At 34.6% G+C, this 18,967-nt stretch overlaps 1 protein-coding gene across 3 annotated transcripts in view; it reads left to right on the forward strand.

Moving 5' to 3' along the window:
- LOC128857276 (uncharacterized) overlaps positions 1–18,637 on the forward strand; it is a 100,942-nt gene extending 82,305 nt beyond the window's left edge. The window contains exons 8-12 of one of the 3 annotated variants that reach the window (XM_054092960.1): positions 3–1,241; positions 9,916–10,046; positions 13,108–13,875; positions 13,972–14,112; positions 16,951–18,637. In XM_054092960.1, the coding sequence (XP_053948935.1) occupies positions 3–1,241; positions 9,916–10,046; positions 13,108–13,875; positions 13,972–14,112; positions 16,951–17,022 (2,351 nt within the window). In that variant the 3' untranslated portion in view covers positions 17,023–18,637. The remainder of the gene's footprint in view (positions 1–2; positions 1,242–9,915; positions 10,047–13,107; positions 13,876–13,971; positions 14,113–16,950) is intronic. The other 2 variants (XM_054092961.1, XM_054092962.1) reach the window with 2 other exon arrangements.
- Positions 18,638–18,967: the final 330 nt, after the last annotated feature.

Consider the following 18,967-nt stretch of genomic DNA (forward strand, 5'->3'; position numbering starts at 1 on the left):
AGGTATTTTCCATCGGCCTGACATGGTGCAGATGACGCCGCCACCACCCGCACCAGCGCCACATCGCAAACCGAATATACTCAGTCCAGAACCGAAAATCTTGCAACCCACGCCCTACAAAGAAAACCTGCACGCTGCACCTGCACCACCCAGCGCAACTTCGCCCATTAATGCACTCGGCGCAGCCACTGGTTCAAATGCGGGCAGCGGCGTTACATCTGTGGCTTCAGCTATAAGCTCCACACTTAACCGTGGCAAAATACACACACAGCAGAGCAGTTCTGCCATCTCACCGTCAGGCCACAGCTCCGCACTACGCTCCAACCAAACACACGCGCAATCACAACCACCGCCGGTGCCATCACAGCCATTGCCATCATCGCAGACCCAATCACAATCACAATCGCAGCCACCGCCACCAATCCCAGAACGCAATATGCCGCGTACGCCTTCGCCTGTGATGAACTCACCCGTGTGGCTACCGCGCCATTTGGATAATAGCGCTAACAAAAGTCTGATCGCATCCTCGCCGGGACATCACTCGAAGAATCTGAGCGCCGATGAAGACGATGTTGATACCGATCTCGAAACAGATCGTCTGCTAGGCCATCAACGGCTGGACGATCAAGGTTATTACGACGAAAATAAGTCATGGGAATCGCGTAAGCTGCGCTCGTCTCTACTCGCGAAAATCTCGCCCAAGCAACAATTGGCGAGCACAAAAACACGCAACGGCTACAATGCTTTGCTCTCGACCACACCCGAAATCCCACCGCCGATACCACCGAAGAACACCACTAGCAAACTGCTCGACATTGATGGTTCCATGTCATCATCCGAGCATAGCGATAAATCGCCAATTAAATCGATCGACACACAAGACTGTGTTGTGGCGATGGGCAGTCCAGGCGGCTCGGATGGCTCCGCTTGCATTAGCAGCAACTCAAAGAAGGAGCTCGACTTGTCGACGATCAACTCAAATGGGCTGCCAAACAGCGGTGGCAGCAATAGTGGCAGTGGCAGTGGCAGCGGTAGTGGTAGCGCAGGTGGAGTTGGCAGTATTGGCCTCGTTGGCACTGGCAATGCGAATGGCAGCGTTGGTGGCAGTGGCAGCGGCAGTGGCAGCGGTGGCGGCAGTGGCATTGGTAATGGCAGTGGTGTTGGTGGTGGCCACAGCAGCTCGGCTGGTTCCAATAGCACCAGCGGCGAAAAAAAAGTGAAAAAGAGTAAGAACAAAGAAGGTAAATGTATTGGGTTTATCTTCGCGCAAGTAGTGTCGTTTCACCAATTTTAGTCAACGTTGTTGTTGTTCCTATTAGAATAGCATTTTTGTGAATGGGCGTGCGGAATACTGCAAATGAATTCGTGTAGAGTTTGCTAATCATTTTCAAAATTGCATCAATTAAATTGTTGTAGTGTCTTTTTCCAAATTTCGTTGTACAAACTTGTGTTTTTCAAATATATTTATATATATATACATACATATATACTTTTGTTGTTTCGCAATTCGTTTGTAGTATTCGCGAATGCGCTGAATTTGGTCGCTAAGTGACGCGCCCATTTGCAGTTGTTATTTTTTAATTTGTACAACATCGATCAACAATCTTCTAACTACAATTTTCTAGTACAACTGAGATATTTTCAACATTCTGCTAATCTGTGATAACTCTTATTTTTGCATGCGTTCCGTTACGTTTCGTTTGTAACGAAAAAAATTATGTAAAACTGCTTTCAAACCGCCGCATACTTTGTAAGATAATATTTCTAAATGTTTTTTCAATTATTTCTAGTGTAGTGTCCGTGGCGAGAGAGTGGGAGTGAGACTTGTGTGTACTAAAACATGTGCATTTAATAATATGTAAAATATGTAATAATATGTGACTGATAGTAAAAATGCCTTTTGAGCTTCATAATTTACCGTTTCATTAAGGGGGGATTCTACTGTAAAAATCAAATTTTCATGGATTTTGTTTTCATACTTGTATTAATTTAATTAGTAAAAAAAAGTTTAGGGTTACATAAACACAGGTCTTGAGTGTACAAAAAAATTTTTTAAATTTATTTTCATTTCAAAATGGCAGCTGTACAGCCGCTCCCCCGAAACGCCTTTTGAAATCTGCCCACACTGTCGCGCATTTAAAAAAAATCTGAAATGAAAAAAACCAAATTTTTTTTATTATATATCATTATTTTTAGTTGTTAAGCCTATTACTTGCAAAAAAAAAAAATTTTTTGTAAAATTTTTGAAGTTTTTTAAAAAATCGACATTTTTTTGTTGTCATTTTGTTATTAAAAAAGGGGTTATAAATAATAAATTTTTTCCCACCATAGCTTTAAAAACTAGTAAATATTGTTAAAAATATACTATCAAAGTTTGAGCTTGATATGTTAATTTTTCACGGAGCTGTGATGTGGGCAATTTTGAAAACGTGGTTTCGAGAAAAACACGCTTAAACAATTTTTCATACTTACAGCATATGACCGTAAACCGCTCGAGCGCTCAGTTTATACCTGCTTTGCTAAAACTTTTATAACTTGAAAACTATTCAAGATTTCTTTTTAAAATTTTCATGGAACATTCTGGAGTTGTTTCTGAGTATGTTTCAACAAAAAGTAAAAAATCGATTTTTTTTAAGTTTTACAGTAGAGGCCCCCCTTAAGTTTAGGAGGATAAATTAAGCGACAATTTCTAAATGAGCATCGCGAAACATAACAAATGAAGTGTATGCCGTCAAAAATGTGATGTTTACGAGAATTATTTGAATTTTATTAAGGAGTTACATACGTCCAGCAGCGACAAAAATGCGCTAAAAGAAAAACTGGGATAACAATAGAACTAAGATGATTTTAATTTTTCTTAGTAGATAAAAAATCACATGAACCTCCTTGAAATGTTGATGTATCTGTAAAAAATAAAAAAAAATCTTGTAAAATAAAGTTGTAGTTATAGTCTGTCGAGCCGAATTTTTGAATTTCGAATAATTTTGCAATTTACGGCATTTAAGGGGACTGATTTTCATTAAAATTATTTAAAATGAAGGAGTCAATATATTTTTTTCAAAATTGACATACAGTTTATTTATACACTAAAATAATATATTTTTTTTTATTTTAATCATTTAAAATGGCGGCTGTACCCTCAATTCTTCCACGAAAAATGAAAAAAAAAATTCGCGGAATAAAATGCTTAAAAAAAATTAATTTTGGGCGAATTTTCCTACTCCTTTTGCTTCGAAAAAAAATTATTTTTAAATTATTTTTTCAAAAAATGTTCGAAAACTTGAAACACGTAGAAAGTAATATCATAAAAAAGATGTGTGCAAAATTTCAGGGAGATCGGTTAATAACTTTTCGAGTTATCGTGTACGCCAATTCGAAAAATATAGTTTTGAGAAAAACGCGTCTAAAGTTTGAATACAACATAACTATACCTCTCCCAGCACTCGATCGCAAAGAATAGAGTCTTCACGGTTGACGATCTATAATATAAGAAATACTTAAATTTACATTCTAAAAAATTTTGATATATTCGTAAAGGATTTTATTAACATTTTATGAAAAAAAAAATTTTTTTTTTCGAAATTTTACAGGTATAGGGTGTTTTTTAGAGGTTAGGTTTTCAAGTTGGCACTACTTTTTTCGTAGATGGTCTTTTTGACAGCTGTCACTTGATTTATGCTCAGTTTGGTTTGCCATTTCATAATGAATAGACTTACACCTGAACAACGTTTGCAAATCGGGCAAATTTATTACGAAAATAATGGTTCGGTTTGCGCGACGCATCGAAGAAAATTTTGTTCAGCGATGAAGCTCACTTTTGGTTGAATGGGTATGTCAATAAGCAAAATTGTCGCATTTGGAGTGAACATAATCCACAAGCCATTGCTGAGACGCCGTTACATCCTCAAAAAGTCACTGTTTGGTGTGCTCTATGGGCAGAGGGAATCATTGGTCCATATTTCTTTAAAAATGAAGCCGGCCATAATGTTACAGTCAATGGAGAGCGCTATAGAGCCATGATTAATGACTTTTTCGTGCCTGAATTGGACGATGTTGATGTGGATGACCTTTGGTTCCAACAAGATGGCGCTACATGCCATACAGCCAACGCAACAATCGATTTATTGAAGGAAACTTTTGGTGAGCGCATTATCTCGCGCCGTGGACCTGTGGCGTGACCTCCAAGATCGTGCGATATAACACCGCTGGACTATTTCTTGTGGGGCTATGTGAAGTCGCTTGACTACGCAGATAAGCCCGAGACGATTGACGTCTTGGAAGAGAATATTCGGCGCGTTATTGCTGACATACGGCCCCAATTGCTGCAAAAATTGGTCGAAAATTGGGCCTCTCGGCTGGAATTTATTCGAGCCAGCCGCGGCGGCCACTTGCCCGAAATCATTTTTAAAACATAATGGCAAACCCTTATCTTTATAATAAAGCTAAATTCTTGGCCATAACATTAAATTATATACGTTTTATGTCATCTTGAAAACCTAACCTCTAAAAAAACACCCTGTCCCCTTAAAAGAAAAGTATGAGTTTTACATTATAAATGTCACACTTTAATTATGTTTATAACATTTTTTAATAAAAATATCAAAAATGAAATCTATAAAGAAAACACTTTCGAATATTTAAAAAAAAACCGCATCAACAAATATTAAAAACTGTATAAGTTGTCATGCAAACCGTACCGGAAAAAGTAGTTTCGAGAAAAACGAGTTTAAAGTTCAAGGTACAAGAGCGCACAGTCCGCTCTCTACGTAGTTAATGGTTTGATTTCATTTTATTTTATTTTTTTTTGCACTTGTTGTAATTTTATTTTTTAATTTTTTTTTTGAGTTTTCTTTATTTTATGTGTTATTTTATTTTTATGTCCTTAGTTATTTTTTTTTTGTTTTTATTTTTGCTTATATTAATTTTATTTTATTTCTCTTTTTGAATTTGATTTTTTTTTTGTTTTTTAAGATTTTTGTATTATTTAGTCTACTGTATATCATTGAATTCTTTTATTTTTGTTTTACTTTTATTCTTTTATTTCCTCAGTTATTGCTTTTTATCTTTTATTTTTATTGTGCTTTATTTAATATATTGAATATTTTTTTTTTTATTTAATTATTCTTTATTTTATTTTTATTTGATTTTATTTTTATTTCATTTTATTATTTTTTTTTTATTTTTTTACTGTTTTTTTTGTATCTCTATAATTATTACTTTTTAATTATGTAAATCTTCTATTTTATTTTATTTTAGCAATATTTTTACTTGTTATTTCCTTTTTTATTTTTTTTTTTTTTTTATTTTTTTTTTTTTTGTTTTGCTATTATATTTGATCTTCCACTTTATTCGAATTAATTAAATTTTATTTTATTATATTTTTTTGCATTTGATCTTTTTTTTTTTTTTTTGTTTACTTTATGTATTACTTTATTTTTTATTTCCTCAGTTATTACTTTTATTTTTTGTTATATTTAGTTTTCAACTTTATTTGACTTAAATTAATTTTATCTTATGCTATTTTCGTGCATTTGATTTCATTTTTTTTTTTTTGCAGTTTACTTTATTTTTTATTTCCTCAGTCATGACTTTTTTAATTTTTTTATTGTTATGTATAACCTTCCACCTCATTTTAGTATATTGTTTTGCATTTTATTGTTTTATTTTGGTGTTTTTTTAGTTTAGTTTATGTGTTTTTTTTTTTAATTTATTTCCTCCGTTATTATTTTCATTTTATTTTTTTTTATTTTTTTTTTTTTTTTTATTTAGTTAAAGTTTATATTATTTTTCATTCGATTTTTTTTTTCAAATTTTTCCTGTTTTTTTTTTTTGTTTACTTTTTTTTTGTATCACTTTATTTATTATTTGACCTTTTCTTATTTCCTCTATTATTATTATTTTTTAATTATGTGGATCTACTTCTCTTTTTTATTTAATATAATTTAATTTTTTTTTTCTTTTTAATTCTGAATTTTTATTTTCTCTTTGTTATTATATTTTACCTTCTACTTTATTTGATTTAATTTAATTGAAATTTATATAATTTTTTTTAGTTTACTCCATTTTTTACTCTACTGTGTTACTTTATTTGTTAATTAACATTATTGTTTCTATTTTTAGTTATAATCTACTGTTTTATTTGATTTAATTTGTTCAAAAAAAAAAATTTTATTTTAATTTACCTTATTCGATTTTATTTTATTTTTTAAGTTTTTTGCTTGATTTATTTAATGTGCTTTTTACTTTATTTTTCATTTTACTTTTTTATTTGCTCAGTTATTATTTTTTGCATCTTTTATTATTATTTATACTTATTATTTTCTAATGCTTAATCGCATACTTTATGTGATTCAATATTATTATTTTTTTTTTATTTCAGGTTTTCGTTTACTTTTTTATATCTTTAGTTACTATTTTTTTATTACATATATTAATTTATTTATTTTTTTTATTTATTTATTTTACTTTATTTTATTTATTTATCAATTAGTAGTAGTAGTCAAAAAAAGTAGTTATTGTATTATATTTGCTTTTATTTGTACTATTTTTTATTATATTTGTTGCTCTATTTAATTAAATTTTTTCAATTGGTTTTCTTTTCTTTGTTGTGTTTTATTTTTAGAGTTGTTTTGTTTTACTTTATTTACTTTTTTTAATATGTTTAGTCTCATACTTTATGCATTTCAGTTTTTTTTATCTTTTTTATTTTTTTTTTATGTATAGTAATTAATTTTTTATTATATTTGATATCCTGCTTTATTAATTTAAATTCTTTCATTTGATTTGATTTTTTTTTATCTTATCTTATCTTTTATTAGAGTAACTGCGGGTATTGTGGTATACCCATTTTATTTTCGTCTATAAAATCGTTAAATTTTATTTGATTTGAATGAAAATTTATCAATAATATGCTACCGTTATTAAGTTCAAATAAACCTAGCTTCAAAAGCCTTAGAGCCGCGAGTTTCAGAAATATTTAAGAAAGTACTGCAAAAGACGGAAACAAGCCCTTGAAGAAATTGGCGGGTAATGTGGTATACCTTATTCTGGTAATGTGGTATAGTATACCACATTACCCGCATATGATGCTTTTAATAATAAGTCAGTTACTTTTGATTGATAACTAAAATTTTATTGCGAACCATTTAAAAAAGGAATATGAACTGAATTAAAACATATTGAACAAAAATATTTTAAGCTTCAACTGACAAAAACGCAACAATAAAATTCATAGCACTTGTAAGAGTATTACTTACAATATTACTTACAAGAATCGCAAAGAAAAATAGCACTTCGATTGGGAATACACTTTTCGTGGGCCCAAATTTGTTCGCATTGCAGACAAGAGGTCCAAGGCTTCATTATTATATCCTGCCCATAAATTTTGCCACAGTAGTTGCAAGACGATTCTTTTGTTGGTGGAACATCTGGAAACTCCTCTTCACTGTCACTTGAATGCGAGTCAACAAACGATTTGGTAGAACTATTTTTTTTATTAGAGGGTTTTGGGGATGGATTAATGTTACTGCTTTCAATGCTCTGTAACAAATTACACTTATAAGGCGAAGTTGTTAAAACAGTTGCCTTTGTTTTCCGGCCTTTCCGATTAGGTGGTGGATCTCGTAGCTTTGGTGGTGGAGATATTTCCCAGGGAGTAACGAGTCTTCGGCTTGTGCTTGCTTCTATAAACAAATTAAATAGCGTTCCTAAAATTTCCATAGATTTTATTTCGAAACTTACGAATTTCAGGATCAATTTCCATGGCTGATGCGCTTGGGGTTTCTTCTGTCGTTGAATTTATAGTTTCAACTGGATCCTCTGAGAAGACAATATATCTAGCAAGATTTTTTATATTTAAAACTGAATTGTACCTGATGATGATGAGTTCCCAGCTATAAAATCTGCATCTGTGAAAATATGTTTATCAAACGGATAAATTCCCGTGGCTTTAAAACCATTTATTGCAATTTGTCCAGTTTGAACCCTCAAATAAGCCTTAGTAAATAGTCCTGTTCACGCATAAATCGTCTTATTTCGCCATTATAGTACTTCTTAAAAGGTCCTATAAAAGCCTGATCCAACGGTTGAAGTTTGTGTGTTGAATGGGGCACAAAGAAAGTATAGTCCCATTGTGTTCGCGAGCTAGATCAATAACTTCTATATTGCGTGTGTGGCTATAATGCCCATCTAATATAAGAAGCAGAGGTTCAGACGGAGATGGTTTCGTTACGCTTAAAAAATGCCTGAACCATTTCGTGAAGATGGGAATCTGAACCCATCCAGACAAATGGCACGCCGAGCTTGAGCCAGGGGGAGCGTCTTTCATTAGAAGAGGGTTATGGTTTTTTCGTGGAAAGATGAAAAATGGTGGTACGAAACCACCTCCTGCGCTCATGCAAGTGATGACTGTAACAAGCGATCCTCGCTCAGCTGAAGTCATTGTTCCAATCTGTTTTTTTCCTTTCCGAGCGATTATTTGTGCCTGTTGCGAAGGAACTACTGATATTCCGGTTTCGTCAACGTTCCAGATACGAGAAGGCGGAAAATTATGTTTTGCGTTTTCTTCTTCCAGCAATTTGAAAAATATATCAACATTTTCTCGAGAAAAACCACGTGCACGGTCGACGCTTGTTCCAGTTGGCTTTCGAAAACTCAGAACATTTCGGTGTTGGTTACAGAAGCCTTTTAGCCAATCCTTGCCAGTGCACTCTTTAATAACGGAGAACTTATTGGGAATGTTGTTTTTTGTGGCAATTTGATAACACAATGACCGCACGTCTGCGCGTGTTAGTCCCCAGTACCTTAACTCCATTTCTAGTAAATATTTAACTAAGTCATTTTCAATTTCCGCTGTTAAAATCGGAGCCCGGCCAAGTTTAGTTGTCAACAGCTCCTCGATGGATTTCTCGCTTCTTGCCATGCGCTGCAGAGTGGTATGGGGGACACTAAATGTCTTGGAAGCCAAGAGAATACCCATTTCACCTTTTCTAACCGCTTGGATAGCTTTTTTCATATCCTCTGCTTTCCATTTTGGTATTTCACCTTTCTTCGGCATTTTTTTGATCGAGAGGGTAATATGGTACACTATACCACTTTAGCCGCCTTTACCTATCCCACAATAGCCGCATTAGAGTTTGAACAAATTAATTTTGAATAATTAAATATCGACCAAATATACAAAAATATTGCTTATATGCTTCACTAGTATTAAACTCACTTATTACTTCCCGATGGATAAATGCAGTTTAAAGCGCAGGATTTTAATTTGCCAGAAATTTTCCACTGAGCACAAAAAAATGTCAACCACACGACCACGCGATTTTTTTACAACTGACTCATTGTATGCCTTGCAAAACACAAATCAAATCACGCGTTCTTAAGATTCTGAGAATGCCGAAATATCTAACTTGGTCCCGTTATTTCCACGACTTTAGTTTTCGAATAAAGCTGCTATACCACATTACCCGCCTATACCACAATACCCGCAGTTACCCTACTTATTATTTCATTGTTATTATTTTTTAATTAGCCTCCAACATGACTTAGGTTTGATTTCATTGCCATTTCATTTATTTATTTACTCTATAAATATAGTAAAATAAGAAGTTCTTTGCTACATTTTTATTATCTTCGCTTTTTCAAAACTTTATTAAACAGTAAAGAGGAAATTCGGCGTAACATTTCGGTAATGAATTGCACTCGAATCCACACACTCAGGCACGGACACTTAGAAAATGCTTTATAATAGAAAGTTTCTCATGCTCATATTTAAAATATATTTATACAAAATTAAATTTAGTTTCTGATTAACTGTTTAATTTTTCCACACATTTCTACCCTCGCCATCCCTAATATGTAAACCAACACCGTTTACAAATAATTACACACACACATACACGAACGCTCACATAATAGGTGGCGCAGTGCTGATTGAGGGTGTACTCTTTCGCGCCAAGTATCTGGGTTCCACACAGCTGGTTTGTGAGGGTCAACCTACGAAATCGACGCGTATGATGCAAGCCGAAGAGGCGGTCTCACGCATTAAGGTAAGTCACCAAGTGAACTCTGGAAACCAGAGAGTGGCCCATATTATTCTTTTCTTAATTTTAATTTTTTGGTAGTGCTCATTGGCCAAGACCCCGCAATTCATTTGCATACTTTTACCTGCATGAAAAAATTATCTAGACTTTTTGACACTTTTGGACATTTTTCACATACGACGAGTATACTAAGTACACTTTTAGAGAACCTTTTTTTTCAGAGTGACCGAAAAATAATATAGCAAAAATGTTAAAATCGAACTTATAAATTTCGGAACCGAGAGTTTTTTATTAAATGAAAAAGCGATATCCTTAAAAAAACATATTTTATATTATAAATCTTTTATCTAGTCGAAGGTTGAACTTTCGTAGAAATGTAAGAAATCTGTAAAAATTATATTTTCGAAATATTTGATTCAACATTTAAAATTAAAAAAAAATATTAAATTATAAAACAAATCAAAATACTTATATACCTGTTATCCAAACTACTGTTTCCAATACAGAACCATTTTTGGTGACGTCACTCCTCCACTATTCAAAGTAAATGCAATGCTATTCTCTCGCTGGCTCATTACATTATAGCCTCTTCAATAAGTGAGAGGTATCTAAGGTGAAATTCCAGTCGATTGTGAATCTTCTTCTTCTGCTTGATTGGCGCGATAACGGCTTACACGATTTTGGACGAGTTCCCCAAAGCGCGCCAGTCGTTTCGTTCTCGTGCTAACCGGCACCATTCGGACCCACCAAGTAAAGCCAAGTCCCTCTTCACCAGAGGGACTCAGGTGCAGGCATTTCTCTCCCTCTGCTACCACCAGCTGGAACCGCATCGAATACCTCGTGATGCCTAAATCTTTGTTTGCTATCACACAGCTCGGAGAGGTCCTTTCAAATTCTGACGGAAAAAATCAACTTCATTTTGCATAGCCGTATTACTTTTTCGGGGATACCAAATTCAGACATCGCGGCCTGTAGGCAATTCCTTTTGGTGCTGTCGAATACAGCTTTAAAATCAACAAAAAGATGGTGCGTATAGATTCTCCTTTCATGGGCCTTTTCAAAGACTTTAAGTATTGTGAATATCTGGTCAATTGTCTATTGATTGTGAATTTACTTTTTCTAAAAGTGAAGCTTTCAACAACAACCGAAGACTTGCTCTCTGTATATTACAAATAAAGAATACCGAATACCGAATATTATTAGAAAATGTCAGCAATAGGTAGAATGCATGTAAAACAAAAGCTCTTAGCAACCGACTTTACAATTCGGCAGGCGGCTGATATCCGAAGCTGTAAGAGCACAGAGGTGCTTAAATTAAAAATTTAGATTCGAATTTATGTTGAGCCTGATCGTGTGAGTTCTCATCGAATAATATTCAGTCCAGACCACCACCAGTATCGAGGTATGTGGCTTGTTAATGCCGAAATATGGTTCGGCAACCTCCGATCTACCCGTGAACAAAAACACTTTACAAGTCTGCAATTCAGGATGGTCGCCCAGTGCTTTCGCTTTCTAAGCAAACTGGAGATCCATCTTTTAAAGAAAAGACCGCTGATAACCAAAGAAATACCTTCTCTCGTTTTGCTCGATGAACCCAACTCATCAGTTTCACATTTTTGTGCAATATCACCGGGCTGATCGGGTACCAAAACGGCTTATCGCAAATTATTTAGATGCCGTTTGTAGGAAAATCAGATATTTCCCGCTTCATTTAGATGGCATCATCAGCAAGTCCAAGGCTTTGATTGCAGCTAAAGGATATTTCTCTAGTGAACAGTATAACAACTCTAATTCTGTTTGGAAAGTCTTGCAAAGATCCGAAAGTTCGAATATGCGCTGAATCGAAAGTTCATGACATAAAACTCAATCACCAAATTTTCCATCCATCTTCGAATTGTACATGAACAAATTCACTGGGATTTGTTATTAGACACCTATTTTTCATTTGAGAGAATGTGGGTGAATAAGGTTCCGTATGTACCTAACCTAAGTGCGCACCGGTCAGTCTAAGCGCAAATGAAACTTTTGTGAATTTTCAAAAAGTCCGTGGTATATAAAGGGTTTTCCAGTAAGAGGTGTTATTTTGATATTTAAAGAAAAGTGCTATTTTTTAATATTATATAAATGATCGGTTGTTTAATTCATTATAAAGAAGAAAGTATGGTGTTAATAGTGGAAAATAACATCAGGCAAATGACCACCACGACCACTCTTACAGGACAATATCCTTTTCATGAAATTTTCCATAACCGAATTGCAAAGTGGCTGCCCTATGTCCTCGATAGCCTCACGAATTCTATCTTTGAGGTCTTGAATCGACCCTGGACTGTTGGCGTAGACCTTCTCTTTCTCGTTGCCCCAAAGAAAAAAGTCACAAGGTGTTAAATCACAAGATCTCGGTGGCCAATTGTGATCACCTCTTCGAGAGATAACACGGTCCGAAAACTTTGCCCATAAAAGCTCTATGGTTTCGTTGCTTGTGTGGCACGTAGCGCCGTCTTGTTGAAAATAAACGTTGCTCAGATCAATACCATCCAATTCCGGCCATAAAAATTCGTTAATCATCTCTCGATAGCGAAATCCATTCACCAAAAACACCTGTTATTGGAAAACCCTTTATAAGTATAAATAATATAATAAACGATAACATTTTTTTCTATATTAAACTATACTTTTGCATGTGCCTATATTCACCTTTTCGAAATAAGCCAAACATTTTATAAAAAAAACAAAAATGTCGGAATTCAATTATTACCTGTAAGAATTAGCAGTCGGAAATTCACATTCCCGCTAGTTAATAATCATGTACGAATACATTTGAATAAAAACATGTATGTGTAATTCTTAACATTGAATATGCTTTGTATTTTCATGAACATTCTTAACTGTGCTGGACCAACCCTAAGGCTCTGGTGAGTATTCGACTCATTTATCATGCTTTCATTTGCTTCTAAAAAAATTGTAAAAGTAAATTTGCTCGCATTTCTTTATTTCACTTAGGTGGTTAACCTTAACTTCACTTACGTTTTAATCGATTTACGAAATTCTCCTCTGTCTTATCTTTCAGGCACCAGATGGCGATGTACAGCCCAGCACCGAGGTGGACCTCTTCATATCAACGGAAAAGATAATGGTTCTCAACACAGACCTCAAGGAAATCATGATGGACCATGCGCTGCGCACCATCTCCTATATTGCGGATATTGGCGATCTGGTTGTGTTGATGGCTCGGCGCCGTTTCGTGCCGCAGGATATTGATGATGCGCCCAAACCGAATCGCACACCAAAGATGATCTGCCACGTCTTTGAAAGTGATGAAGCGCAATTTATTGCACAGTCAATTGGACAGGCATTCCAGGTGGCTTACATGGAGTTCCTTAAAGCAAATGGAATTGAGGATCATAGTTTTGTCAAAGAAATGGACTATCAAGAGGTACTCAACAGTCAGGAGATCTTCGGTGATGAGCTGGAGATATTCGCCAAGAAGGAGCTGCAAAAGGAAGTGGTCGTACCAAAGGCCAAGGGCGAGATATTAGGTGTGGTGATTGTGGAGAGCGGTTGGGGTTCAATGTTGCCAACTGTGGTCATTGCGAATCTCATGTCGTCCGGTGCAGCGGCGCGTTGTGGTCAATTGAATATTGGCGATCAGTTGATAGCCATCAATGGCTTAAGTTTGGTTGGACTGCCGTTATCCACGTGTCAAACGTACATAAAGAATACTAAAAATCAGACTGTGGTGAAGTTTACGGTAGTGCCGTGTGCACCTGTGGTCGAGGTTAAGATTAAAAGACCCAATACCAAATACCAGCTGGGTTTCAGTGTGCAAAATGGTGTGGTGAGTAAATTGACGCATGAAACTTGAAAATACTTGAACTTCAAATTGCTTTTCGAAATATTAATACACTTTTTTCCCCCCTCAAAACTTTTACAGATCTGCAGTTTATTGCGTGGCGGCATCGCTGAGCGTGGCGGAGTGCGTGTGGGTCATCGTATAATTGAAATAAATAATCAAAGTGTGGTGGCAGTGCCACACGAGAAGATCGTCAATCTGCTGGCGACTTCTGTGGGCGAGGTGAGCTTGTGTTTCGATTTTATTTTCAATTAAAAAATAACTCATTGAACTTGTAAAAAGTAGTTATTTAATTCAGCTTTTTTATTTTTATATAAAATTTTATCTAAAAGCCTAAAACACATCACAAAAAGTGCTAATGTGAAAAAAGTCGAATTTAGTCCACAAACAAAGTTATTTGATAGGCTGTGAAAATCAGCCATCGATTTATTCATGCAAAATGGATTCATCCATGTATAATGGCTCTGCAACTCTGATCCGATCTGAAATTAACAAAACAGCAGCATTTTTGACTAAAGTATTCAACGATTTTTTAGTTCTCACGTGCAGTTTTCTCGCTCTTCAACTGAGGACAATCGTCCATGACAAAGTTTACCTAGGCCTGTAGTATTGCCATTCTGAGCGAGTGTATCAAGAAACTGAATTTGTAGGTTAGGTTAGGTTATGGTGGTAATCGGTTCATATGACCAACTCACTTAGACCTTACAGGTCCGTTGTGATACCACTGTGCGACACGGGAACCTTGTTTATTTACTTTCATGAAACCATTTTGAGGCTCTTATGAAGCGCACGATTGGTCTAATCCCCGCGCCAGATAGTTCTGTAAGAGAATTGAAAACATGTTTACCTAGACAACCTGCTCTGATTTTAGCTAAGGCTGGACAATTGCAAAGGAAGAGCTCTACTGTTTCTTCCTCCTCCTCATCTCTACAGCTTCTACAATACTCATGGGAGAATTCTCCTAGTCTCAAGGAATGCTTTCCAAATAGCCAGTGGCCGGTGACACAAGCCACGACCTTCGAGATATCTTCTCTTGAGAGGTTAAGCCATTCTTTTGTCCTTTTTTTGTTTATTGCGGCCATAGTAGCCTGGCTGTTACACATGTTCCCATGACCTATTGGCCTCTTGGGTAATGTTGCTTTTTATTATTAATTTCCTCGTGGCCAAAGGTATTCCAATGGTATTTTTATCACGGAACAATTGAAGAGCAGTACTTTTTCTGGCTAGCTCATCAGCTCTACAGTTTCCCTCAATATCTCTGTGTCCCGGAACCTAAATAAGGCTGACCTTGAATACTACGCTAATATCATTTAGGGCTGCTTGGCATTCTTGTGCAACCTTTGATCTTAGTATAGCCGCATTCATTGATTTAATGGCCGCTTGGCTATCCGAGAATATATTTATAGTCGTTTTTGTTACGACCCGCATATTTAGGTATGTAGCTACTTCTTTTATGGCTAGAACCTCTGCCTGATAGACGCTGCAGTAGTTTGGTAGTCGAACGGATAGTTCCATTCCTAATTCCTTCGAAAATACTCCATAGCTAACCTTATCGTCTAGCTTGGAACCATCTGTATAAAAATTTAACCCCCCGCCCCCTCTCTCCTTCTACCTGGCCTTTGTGTCTGCCACTCCCTTCTTGACGGTATACTTGTCTTGAAGAGCTTTTGGAAGGTTAGTCTAGGAGTAGAATAGTCTATTTCTTGTTTGTGACTGTTCAAAGTGTGCAAAATACAGGCGTGACCAAACCGCCGTTCTTTTTCATAGCGCCATACTTTTGAGTCTAAGCGCTGAGGCGGCGGTCACGTTTTTCTCTACGAGATTTAGAGCAGGCAAATTGATTAGCACTTCTAGCGCTTGAAACTGAATTTGTAAGGAACGCTCAATCGCACCCGGCTAATTTGGGTCCCAGAACTCAGGAGTATAACTGGAAACGAAGAAGGGGTGGTATTGACTAGAGGCGCTTTGGCCTCGTGACTAATAATACTCGAGCCCTTCCTTGCTATGGGACAACACACCATCACGGATAAGATTAGAAGTGAAGAGCAAAAGCTAATAGGGGTTAACTGGTACCAAACTATGGAGTTACGCCAGGCGAAAGCCTTACTGGGGAGTACAACCAAACAAGGTTCAAAAAAAAGACTGCGCAGTCATCTGCACATTATCGGGGTTTGGTCTAAGGACTCTTGTCGTATGCTGCGACCAATCCCAGGAGACTGCCATGCACCTTTTGCTTGAATGCAGTGCTATAGCGCGGAAGAAAGGCATATACGCTCAGTCCAACTCAACTCTATCTTAAGTTTAATAAGGGAACTGGATCTGGATGAGGTACTGTAATGAGTAGGGGGTACAAAAGACCATGGGGTTGAAGTACAAACCTTCAATAAATCTAAATCTCAAAATCTAAACAACAAATTCGAGCTCTAAAACCAAAACTGGGAAGAAATGATGGCACTTACAGACTCAAATCGGCCTTGTAAGTAAGTCATCTGAGATCTATGCGGAAACTTTTTAGCAGTTTGGTGCAGTTGATGATGATTGTAGAGCCGCAAGTGAAGTTGCAGTCTTTTGATGACCACCTCCATGACGTTTCGCGATGCTACCAGTATCATTGTAACGATTAATGGTATGATAAATAAAAACTTTATTTACTTTGAGGTGCTCCAGCTCACGAACAATCGCTGGTTGTGATTTTCCAGCCAAATATAATGAAATCACAATATTACGTTTGAAATCCATTACTGATTTTCTTTGTCGCGCGCTTGTAAACAATACTCTGGACTGTCATTTAACCAACTAACAGACACGGGCATCAGCTGCGCGAGCGGTCTGAAGTTGGTTACACTTCGAGTGCGTGACTCTGTAAATTACCTATTGCTTCTCTTTGCCTCTTCTTCCCTTCGTTAAGAATAATAATTCAGACCAAAAACACTAAAATATTCCTCCAAACTAATTTCTATGAAGAAAAACCTTGACCAGTCTTGACAGCTGATCAGATTTGAAGCTAATCGCCATATGTGAACGTACTTTTACTCAAGTTCTGCAATTACTTTCTTCCAGATTCTAATGAAAACTATGCCGACATCAATGTTCCGATTACTTACCGGCCAGGAGAATCCAATCTATATTTAAGGCAAGCGTATTTGAATAAAAATAAAAAGTAGCTATTTAAAAAATAAACAAAACTTTAAACTGGCTATAACACATATTTACTATGCTGATGAATAAACCAAAAACTTATACTTACCTTAACAAATACATATAAATGAATAGTTGCGAGTCACCTTTAGCAATTTAAGCGAAACTTCACACCTGTATTTCCAAAAACAATAAAAAAAAACAAAAAAAGTAAAACCAAAAATAAACATAAAAAAAGAAAATTAATATAAAAATAAATATAAAAATAAAAAATAAAAATAAAATAAAAATGAAATAAAAATAAAAATTAATCTAAATAAAAATAAATATAAAAATACAAATACAAATAAATGAGGCATTCAAATATTAAATTAATCAATTGTAAATTACAGTTTGTTAACTATTCTAAAACAACAAGAACAACAATAACTTTGGCAAATGTAAAATGAAAGTATTCATTAGAACTTCATAAAACACACACACACACACATAAACGCATACAAATATTTCTAAATATAATTGAAATGCATAAAGCGAAGCAAATACGCAAAAGCGAAATGAAGTTTGAAAAATACTCGAAGCACTTCGAAAACACTTAAAAATACACGTAATTGCAAATAAAGAAAAAAAAGGAAAGACAAAAAACAGAAAACAAAAAAATAACGGGAAGCCATAAGCGTTCTCAAAACCCAAAATGAACTATAAATTAAACTGCAAGCAGGCAAAATATTTCTATGTATGTATTTACTCTGTTAGCTGCCTAACTAACTAGCGTTCTCTGCTCTAATATTACGCATACACACCCAAACATACACACACACACACACACTAATAAAATATATGCATATAACCATGCGAAAAATTAACAAACACCGCCATTAAAAACATAAACTCACGTTTTACATTCACATACATATACACACATATATAGCAAAACAAAATTAAATAAAAAAAATAATAATAATTAATGCAGACCATTAAGAAGATAAAAGTAATAATGACTTTAGTTATACTAATTGTTAGAGTACTTACATAAATAGTGTTGAGATATATTACAAAAATACTTGCATACATACAAACATACATGAAAATTATATATAGCAAAAATCATAGCAGAAATAAAAAAAAATAAAGTTAAGCTACAACCGCAAACCGAAAACCACAAATTGCAAACACAAAAAATCAATCGAGAACACGTTGACCTTTTGCAGAATTCGTCCTTACAGTGCTAGCGTTAGCTTAGTTGCTATTATATACTTAAATAAAGAGAAGAAAAACTAAATAAATTCATATATAAAAATCGATGCATACATACAAACAAGCATATATATTTTCTAGTTTAAAATAATACAAAGGAAAAATGTAAGAAAATGTAGAAAGAGTAGCTGACTTATTTTCAAGGCGCATTGAAATGCTTCGCACTGAACTTTATTTATAAAAATTATGCGTACTATTTTTTTATTATTATTACTTTTTTTAAATTTTTGAGAAATTTCAAAACACCTTTTCTGCTCAAATCAAAGCTGTGCATTACTAAACATTGTCTTTTTAATATTTTCTTATATTTTAAGATTTTCTTATCAAAAAACGGCTAACTAAAATTAATTTATAAAAATTTTGCGTACTATTGTTATTTTTTTTTCAATCATCAAATTTCAAAATTTTTTCTGCTAAAACATTATTTACATACTAAATTTCATTCCTTTAATGTTTTTTATATTTAAAAATTGTCTTATCCTCAAAAAAAATCGCACTAAACTTTATTTATAAAAATTATGCCTATTATTGTTTTTTATTTTGTTTTTTTAATTTTTTGAGAAATTTCAAAACATATTTTCTGCTCAAAACAAAACTTTGCATAACTAAGTATTCTTTTTTTATAATTTTCTATTTTTAAAATTTTCTTATCCAAAAAACTCCAATTAAAATTTATTTATAA

The sequence above is a fragment of the Anastrepha ludens genome, chromosome 3, assembly GCF_028408465.1.
Source record: "Anastrepha ludens isolate Willacy chromosome 3, idAnaLude1.1, whole genome shotgun sequence".
NCBI classification, from domain to species: domain Eukaryota; kingdom Metazoa; phylum Arthropoda; class Insecta; order Diptera; family Tephritidae; genus Anastrepha; species Anastrepha ludens.